The sequence below is a fragment of the Triticum urartu genome, chromosome 1A, assembly GCF_056163025.1.
Source record: "Triticum urartu cultivar PI428250 chromosome 1A, HENAU_Tu73, whole genome shotgun sequence".
Classification (NCBI taxonomy): Eukaryota; Viridiplantae; Streptophyta; class Magnoliopsida; order Poales; family Poaceae; genus Triticum; species Triticum urartu.
The window spans coordinates 78,024,443-78,033,174 of record NC_141873.1 but is presented as its reverse complement, the minus strand read 5'-3'; the positions used below and the strand labels follow the sequence as shown (position 1 = coordinate 78,033,174).

General features: G+C 41.0%; 1 protein-coding gene across 42 annotated transcripts; it reads left to right on the top strand.

Moving 5' to 3' along the window:
• The first annotated feature begins 1,669 nt into the window (after positions 1 to 1,669).
• On the top strand, positions 1,670 to 8,118 carry LOC125548307 (uncharacterized). 42 transcript variants are annotated; one of them, XR_015598539.1, is made up of 13 exons: positions 1,675 to 2,201; positions 3,043 to 3,270; positions 3,411 to 3,466; positions 4,046 to 4,118; positions 4,259 to 4,439; positions 4,603 to 4,647; positions 4,805 to 5,005; positions 5,654 to 5,688; positions 5,773 to 5,858; positions 6,095 to 6,195; positions 6,285 to 6,808; positions 7,742 to 7,804; positions 7,900 to 8,118. XR_015598539.1 is itself a non-coding variant. In XM_087513405.1 (11 exons), exons 7-10 carry the CDS (start codon positions 4,911 to 4,913, stop codon positions 6,166 to 6,168), a joined length of 273 nt encoding a protein of 90 aa, XP_087369531.1. In that variant the 5' UTR covers positions 1,672 to 2,201; positions 3,043 to 3,270; positions 3,411 to 3,466; positions 4,046 to 4,118; positions 4,259 to 4,439; positions 4,603 to 4,647; positions 4,805 to 4,910; the 3' UTR covers positions 6,169 to 6,195; positions 6,400 to 8,118. The 42 variants fall into 42 exon arrangements, 17 of the variants coding, with proteins under 17 accessions (XP_087369531.1, XP_087369521.1, XP_087369524.1 ...); XR_015598540.1 differs by having other exon boundaries at positions 7,885 to 8,118; XR_015598541.1 differs by having other exon boundaries at positions 7,739 to 7,804.
• Positions 8,119 to 8,732: the final 614 nt, after the last annotated feature.

The following is an 8,732-nucleotide window of genomic DNA, read 5'->3' as shown; positions in this document are numbered from 1 at the left end:
GTGTACCGGGATGTGCAATGATGCATTAGTGACATGTATGAAAGAATTATGAACGATGGCTCTGCCACAAATACAATGTCAACTACATGATCATGCAAAGCAATATGACAATGATGGAGCGTGTCATAATAACGGAACGGTGGAAAGTTGCATGGCAATATATCTCGGAATGGCTATGGAAATGCCATAATAGGTAGGTATGGTGGCTGTTTTGAGGAAGGTAAATGGTGGGTTTATGGTACCGGCGAAAGTTGCGCGGTACTAAAGAGGCTAGCAATGGTGGAAGGGTGAGAGTGCGTATAATCCATGGACTCAACATTAGTCATGAAGAACTCACATACTTATTGCAAAAATCTATTAGTTATCGAAACAAAGTACTACGCGCATGCTCCTAGGGGGATAGATTGGTAGGAAAAGACCGTCGCTCGTCCCCGACCGCCACTCATAAGGAAGACAATCAATAAATAAAGCATGCTCCGACTTCATCACATAACGGTTCACCATATGTGCATGCTACGGGAATCACAAACTTCAACACAAGTATTTCTCAAATTCACAACTACTCAACTAGCATGACTCTAATATTACCATCCTCATATCTCAAAAACAATCATCAAGTATCAAATTTCTCATAGTATTCAATGCACTATATATGAAAGTTTTTATTATATCCCTCTTGGATGCCCATCATATTAGGACTAGTTTCATAATCAAAATAAACTACCATGCTGTTCTAAAGACTGTCAAAATAATATAAATGAAGCACAAGAGTTCATCTATTTCTTCAAAATAAAACCACCATCGTGTTCTAGAAAGATATAAGTGAAGCACTAGAGCAAACGACAAACTACTCCAAAAGATATAAGTGAAGATCAATAAGTAGTCGAATAATTATGCAACTATGTGAAGACTCTATAACATTTAAGAATTTCATATCTTGATATTTTATTCAAACATCAAGAAAAACTAAATAAAATAAAATAACGCTCCAAGCATATATCATATGGCGAATAGAAATATAGTTCCAAGTAAAGTTACCGATGAACGAAGACGAAAGAGGGGATGCCATCCGGGGCATCCCAAGCTTAGGCTCTTGGTTGTTCTTGAATATTACCTTGGGGTGCCTTGGTCATCTCCAAGCTTAGACTTTTGCCACTCCTTATTTCATAGTCCATCGAATCTTTACGCAAAACTTGAAAACTTCATAACACAAAACTTAACAAAAAACTCGTAAGCTCCGTTAGCGAAAGAAAACAAAACACCACTTCAAGGTACTTTAATGAACTCATTATAAATTCATATTGGTGTAATATCTACTGTATTCCAACTTCTCTATGATTCATACCCTCCAATACTACTCATAGATTCATCAAAATAAGCAAACAACATATAAAAAACAGAATCTGTTAAAAACAGAACAGTCTGTAGTAATCTGGATCAATCGTATACTTCTGGAACCCCAAAAATTCTAAAATAAATTTATGTATATGAAAAATTTATCTATTAATCATCTGTAAAAAGAATTAACGAAATATCGCTCTCCAATAAAAAATGGCAGCTATTTTCATGAGCACTAAAGTTTCTGTTTTTTACAGCATACAACCCTTTAACGGTGGCGGTATGGGCGCCTCCTACCTGCATCCACCTGTCTTTTACTGTGCGAATAGAGAAAAAAAAGGTGTTACCTGAGTCGTCCCCTCCACCCCGATGCCCTCCATCTCTCTCACTTCTCCCTCTCCCGTTCCCTTTTTTCGCCGCCGCCTTCGTCGGCCGGTTCCGGCGAACGCTGGCGGTCTCCGCCGTCGTGGTGGCTACCAATCTCTTCCTCTCCTCGCGCTCTATATGATCCACCGCATCGATTCATCGATCCCATCCTCATGTGGTTGCCCGCATCGGATTTACCCGTCTAGGGTTTCGGTGCGGTCGACTTCCTCATCGCCGGCGATGCTCCGGCGCCTTGGTCCGGTCGTCTTTGTCTTCTGTCGTGCTCTCTCGTGCTGCTCTGCTTCCTAACGGCGCTCCCGTGCCTCAGATGCACGCCAGGGCGGCACGGTGAGCAGGTGGGAGGAGAAGGCGGCGGCGATTTCGATCTATTATTCTGCGTTGACACGGGAGGCGGTAGAGCGGTCTGGACGAGATTCCTGGTGCCGGTTTCCTCACCATGCTGAGGCCACCTGCATCGAGCAATGGTTGATGCCAAGGTGATCTTCTTCCCCCTCTGCTCCTGACTCTCTCTCCTTGTCATTGAATTTATTACAATATAGAGTTTCTGAAGATTAATGCTGGCAGTTTTGTATAGCGAGAAATAAATCCCAGTGTACCTGTAGGCTGTAAAGCCAAGCCATTTGTTGAGCTTCTCCTCGTACTGCTGCTATCTTGCTACTTTATTTTGTGCTTGTTGCTAGCTCGTGCTACTGTCGCTGCTGTATAGATGCCAATATATGCGTAGACGTGAGTCACTCCTGCTGAACTTCCACAAGCTCAGGTGTCAAATGAAATGCGTATGAGATGCAGAGCGTCGAATAGATAGTGATCTTTGACGACATTGGTGGAATCTAGAGCAGTTAGCATCCATGGAGTTAGTGTTGTATTTACAGCAGCTTCCCTTCCAGTTGGATTGCATATTTGGCCGATCCTGCGGTGCAGAACGTTGTAGACAATTGGTTATGTTGAAGATTGTCTCTCCTATTTACAGTGAAGAGATGTTGTGCGGGGAAATTTCCACAGTAGTTCAACTCCAATGCTCAACATGTCGAACCCTCTGCAAATTATTACTTGCTGGACCGTGGACATTTATTTCAGTTCCTATGTGAACCAAAATACATGTAGGATAGTCTGTGGGGGCAGGAGAGAGTGATGTTTTTAATTTCTACTCCTTCCAGAACTCGAGTGTTACTACTTGACATCTAATCTACCAGTTTTTATTGTCTAAGGAAGATGATATATGTCTAAGTATTTATTTCCTGCGCTGTGTTGATCTTCTATGGTTTACTATTTCGTTGTTTTGAACATGGGTATAAAGATGCACTAATGCATGCCCAGGCTTTAAGGACCTGTTCGGGTTCTCTCCGCTCCACAACTACGGCTCCCAGAGCGGAGGGAGGGGCAGCACAAATCAGGGAGTGGCTCAAACCGAGGTCCTCGTCTCCTCTACAGCTCGGAGCGGAGTTTTGAGATTGGAGAGGTTGCGAACAGGCTCTAAGAATGGACTGCATCTCTGACCCAAGCAGCGTGAAGCTCCTGAGTCGCATATAGCAGATCTCAAGAGAGGTTTCACTGAAATTTCAGCATTCTTCTCCAGTATAGCTTCAGTATTTTCTTTCGTCTTAGTGCAAAATTGCGTAATACGTAATTTCCATTGCTTGTTGAGGTCGGAAGAAGCATTGAGTTTGATTGTTTGTGTTGCACAGATAATGAGCGTTTAAGAAGGTTGCACACGGAAACCTTATTCAAATTCACCAACCAGGTAGGTTGCTACATGAAGGTTGATAAATTTCTAATTCTAAAATGATGGCTCAACTAAATTAGTTTTCATCTCAAATATTAACTTCTGGATGTAGATGAAATTAGTTCAGTTGATGATCTTGGCTTCAATTTGTATGCTGTCCTTTACACCTAGGAGATTGAATTGATGGGAGGACTATAATTTCTTTTGTTTTGACACCTCGGACTCCAATGTACTATTTTTCTCATAGGAACAGCTTAAACAAGTGCTCTAGAGCTTGTGAATTTGGATGCCTTCCATTCTATATTAATTTCTAAATTGTACAAATTGATCTAATTTTATTCCTGATTAGAGCTTGAAATCTGATAAGAGATTACGTTTAATGGCAAATGGTAGGTTTATATGCAATTAATTCATGTGTGTCTTGGACTATTTCTGATTTGCTATTATTCAGCTGGAAATTTCACACAGAATCCTGAAATTTGAAGGAAGAATTAGGAAAGCAAATATAATATTGTTATCAATGGAAGAGGTGGTTAAATGTATCACAAGCTTCTGCTGACCCATAAAATCAACATAACAAGTGTTTATTTGAAACAGGAGCATAAAGGGACATCAAATAACTTACGCATGACTATGAAATGCACTGAAACTCCCTGGAGAGCAAGCTCCGGTAAAGAAAAGCCTTTCAATCGATTTGACATATTGGTGTAGGGAGAAGCAGGAGTTTTGGATAAAATTATACTGTCGATTATTTTTTAAAATTGATAAAGCTAATTTTAAAATTGATAAAGCTAACTTTCACTACACCAGCTGCACTCTTGTCCAGCAAGGCACCGATGAAGGATTCTGTTTTTGGGAGACCTGATTATGGGGCCAACACGGTCATGCAAATTTTTTTGGCAGCAGAAGGTAATCTAATATCAGGAAGGGGCATCTCACAATACTGCAGCTATTAAAAAGAATCCAAAACAGAGGCGTCTAGGAGAACGAGGTTAGTGCCTATGCGTTGGATGTAGGTTTCCAATTATATGCTCTATTTTGGAATGTAGTTTCTTATAACCATGAACTCAATACTCATATACTTTTATCAAAAGCATTACCCTTAGAGTTGGATGTAATTTTAACCAATGTTTGTTTTCTTGTGGTGGATGTAGCTTTGTTGCTGTTCATCTCCCAGGATGGTTATTGCCAATTACCAGGTCTGTTATGCTGTATTTTTTTTTGTGTTCTAATGCAAATTATCCGATTCTATGTGTCCTTTGAGATAGTTTTTCTTGAATATGTTGATCGGAGGTGTGTTTTCTGCAGATAATATTCATTGCCTGCCATTAGCTTTGTTTTTGGTATTTTCTGCAGAACCATGTCAAGCACAATAAACTGAGGTCCTTTCATACTACATGCCTTCTATTTCATTTCTGCATATTTGAGAGAGGTGGGCGACTCTCCCTGAGCTGCATGCTATATGGCTGGAAGCCAGAGCTCGGGCCCGACGCCTCCGCTCGCCGTTTCCCACGCCTCCGGCACCCCTGGTGATTTCCGTGTGGATCAGGTCTTCAGGTGATCCCTTCTTTGTGAATGCATGTAGCGGTGGTTGTAGATGTCGTGTTTGCCTATATCTGGCGTTCTAACCCCGCCTCTGTGGCAGGGTGCCAATATTTTCGGACGTAGTTGGGCCAGCAAGCTCAGATCTGAAGGAGAGAATTGACATGGGTAGCCGACGAGAGGGCAAGATTCGTACGTGGCGGTGAATTTAGATGGCGGCGGCACCAGTGCGGACGATGCCAATAGCAAGGACAGCGAGCCGGCGTAGTCCGAATAGTGTGGAGTGAATTGAAGCCGGATCCGCAAGCATCCGAGTGGATTAAAGCGGTACTACACAAATTGATACACTCTGGTTTCGTTAATGTTGCAGTTCTTCGATGAGAACGGAGGCAATTTCTCTGTTATAAAATGGACCACCGTCTGATTACAGAACATACTGACATCTGGGAATAAGTTTTTAGATGTTTGATACAGAAGAATACTAAGCCGTCAGCTGAATTGTTGTGTGGTGCCGTGGTGTTTGCATAAGTAGCGTTATATATTTTTTAGTTTAGACATGTGCTTCTGTGGTGCTAACCTTCAGTTCATTCCTATGTTATACTTGTGCTTCAACGAGTTCATGCTGATGCTTGAGATGACAAAGCTTTTCTGTGTTTCCTGCAGGGGGGGTGGAGGTGATGCGATCTACTCGGGAATAAGTGAATGATATCATTATGATGCCAAATTAGTCCGCAAATACTGCTGCTTCTAGAATCTGAATGTACCCGCTATGCATGTTGCAGGCAATGAACTATTTTACAAGATAAAATATCAGGAAGGGGCATCTCATAATACTGCAGCTATTAAAAAGAATCCAAATGAGCCCGCGGTAAGGATTTGGTTTACAGTGGTTATACTTTATATATCATCTCAAGGCAACTTTAGCTCATTGGTTAAATTTGATTCTCCGTTCAATTGGTTAAATTTGGTTCTCCCTTCAAGTTAGATGAGCCTCTCATTAATATAAATTCAGTCGTAGAACATTATCATTTATAAGTTTTCTTTTTTGTTATACATTGTTAACTGTAAGATATCCTGATTACTGTACTGTTTTACTTTGATGAGTCACCATCGTCGTCCAGAGACAGGTCGGCAGGGGAGGCTATGAGGAATTGGGTACATCCAAACTTCCCCTGTGATATCTTTATTTTATTCCTCAGTTTAAGGTAGTGAAGCCTCAGTTAATCTTCAAGTTGCTATGTTCTTGTTTGTTGGTATGCGTTTGCAAACTGAAAATATTCTGTTTTTTTTTCAGGTCTCTGTTAGTGGAATATATTTTCTTGCAAACTGAATTGGTTTTCTGGAACATGTCTTCGTATTTTTGTGTATGTCTTGAGCACTATTCATTGGATATACTTTGTTGCTTCCAGCCCATGGATAAGAATATTTCAGTCGCTGAAGAGATTGTTGAACATATGACATTGATGCAAATCTCTGGCCACCTACACGTGAAACTGCTTGAAGACCAAGTTCGAATATGTATGAGCGCAGTGAAGTTCGGCATGCAAGTCTATTCGCAGTCTCGCACCCTAATGTAATCAGTCGAGTAGTGACGGGAAGGCGCCGCCGACCAGGATGTGGAGGAAGATGGGGTTGAGCCGGGTTGGTGAAGGTGTTGTGGCTGGTCGTTGGCCAAGCAGCTGCCTCTCCCTCGTCTTTGACATCGTGAAGAATGATGTTGAAATGGATGCGTGCTGCAGGAGCAGCAGAGGCGTCGTGTGAGCCTTGGGTTCTTCATCAATTCGTTTGTGCGTTCCCTTGGTCGCATGCGCGCCTCAGGTACAACTTGCCTCTCGTCTCTCCTCCCTGTTATGGATCCAACATGAGGATAAATTGTTGGGGCAGTAGGTAATATCAGGATTTTTTTATTGTTGTTGCTTCTATTTACGTTTATGTTCATGGTTGTTGGTGTATGGCGTTCACCTTTTACCTGGATGCCAGACCAAATAAGATCTCAATTCAGTTTCTTTATTTCGATGTTCATCTCGTGTATCATGAAAAAACTTCACCACTAAAGAGAGCAGAGCTATTATCTTGACAATAGAAGCTAGATAAATTAATCCATGAGCATTTTCATGCATATTATTTAATATATTTTTAGTTGTGCTAATTTAATAACAGTACTATTTATAGTGCTGATTTGGAGATATGTGCAATGCACTTTCAGCAATCAACAGTTCACCTACCTGTGTATTGTATGCATTAACTAGATTAATTAATGACGAAGGAAGGATTTATTCAAGTCAAGTTACTAAATTTTATGATGGTATCTTTTTCCCTGAACTTCTTATCCAGGATCAGCTCGGAGTTGAATACTTAACTGGTTCAGGAAAGCTTCAAATACAATAGTGGCAAACATCTCCATTGATGCTACAAAGCATCTCGATGATTTTGAAGCGAGTCTTCATGTTAATTACATTACTTTTTGTATCATGCCCTATTGATCGAAAAGTTACTTAGCCCTAATCATCCATGCTTAATAATGAGGATCATTTTGGGATTTTGTTTAGCATTCCAACACTTCCATAGTTTATTAGTACAGAGCTAGATCTCTCACTGTGCTGATCACACGTAATGAAGTCATTTTACTTGGCTTTCTAGCAACGGGTCAGCAAGTGGGTCATGATGAACCAAATTATGTTCTATACTGATCTGATCAATTGTAGGTTCCATAGGAACACCGAACTTGATTTTGTTGCCTCCTCGTAGCAGGGCCAGGGAAGCAGTGTCAAGTGGATCCTGGAAGAGCACTGGTGTGGGATCCGCTGCTGCCAGGTATGCTTTTCTTCCTTCCCGTCCTCTCGATCCACTTCCTCTCTTTGTTTCTGAATTTTGCACTCAAATTGTGAGGTGAGGCTCAAAAAATACAGTGGTTACCGACGGCGGCAACGACCATGAAGATTGTCCCAGCATCTGGAACAGTGGATGCATTGAGCTCGAGATGACGATTAGCCACTCCATCCACGATCACTGTTTTCCCCCTTCTTTTTGTGGAGATGATTTCACTACTCTTTATCAATGCTGTAATAACCAAGGTGCATGTGTGACTCAGTTCAATCAAGAATGTAATGAACCCTGCTTAATATGCCTATGATGCAATACCATAGTTTAAAAAGAAAAGTGGAAGGGGAGCCTCCCACCTGGCACCGCCAAGCTTCCTCTCAAGCGGCGGCACCAGGTGGCGCCCCAACTGCTAGTGATCATAAAGACTTCACCCAAGTCTTTTCAAAGGTTATACTTGGCACAAACACTAATTAAAACATAAAACCACATCTAAACAAAAGCTAGATGAATTATTTATTACTAAACAGGAGCAAAAAGCAAGGAATAAAAATAAAATTGGGTTGCTTCCCAACAAGCGCTATCGTTTAACGCCCCTAACTAGGCATGATGATTTCAATGATACTCATATAAAAGATAACAACTGTAACATAAAGAGAGCGTCATGAAGAGTATGACTAGCACATTTAAGTCTAATCCACTTCCTATGCATAGGCATTTTGTGAGCAAACAACTTGTGGGAACAAGAATCAACTTGCATAGGAAGGTAAAACAAGCATAACTTTGAAACTTTAAGCACATAGAGAGAAAACTTGATATTATTGCAATTCCTACAAGCATATCTTCCCCCTCATAATAATTTTTAGTAGCATCATGAATGAATTCAACAATATAACCAACACCTAAAGCATTATTTTCATAA

What these genes read in the sequence shown, in the direction of transcription:
- LOC125548307 (XM_087513377.1), top strand. Translation starts at nt 4,911, where the DNA reads ATGGCTGGAAGCCAGAGCTCGGGCCCGACGCCTCCGCTCGCCGTTTCC. An exon ending in TGCGATCTACTCGGGAATAA is followed by an intron (nt 5,689 to 5,772) that starts GTGAATGATATC and finishes TGCATGTTGCAG; the next exon opens with GCAATGAACTATTTTACAAG. An exon ending in AGAATCCAAATGAGCCCGCG is followed by an intron (nt 5,859 to 6,094) that starts GTAAGGATTTGG and finishes TACTTTGATGAG; the next exon opens with TCACCATCGTCGTCCAGAGA.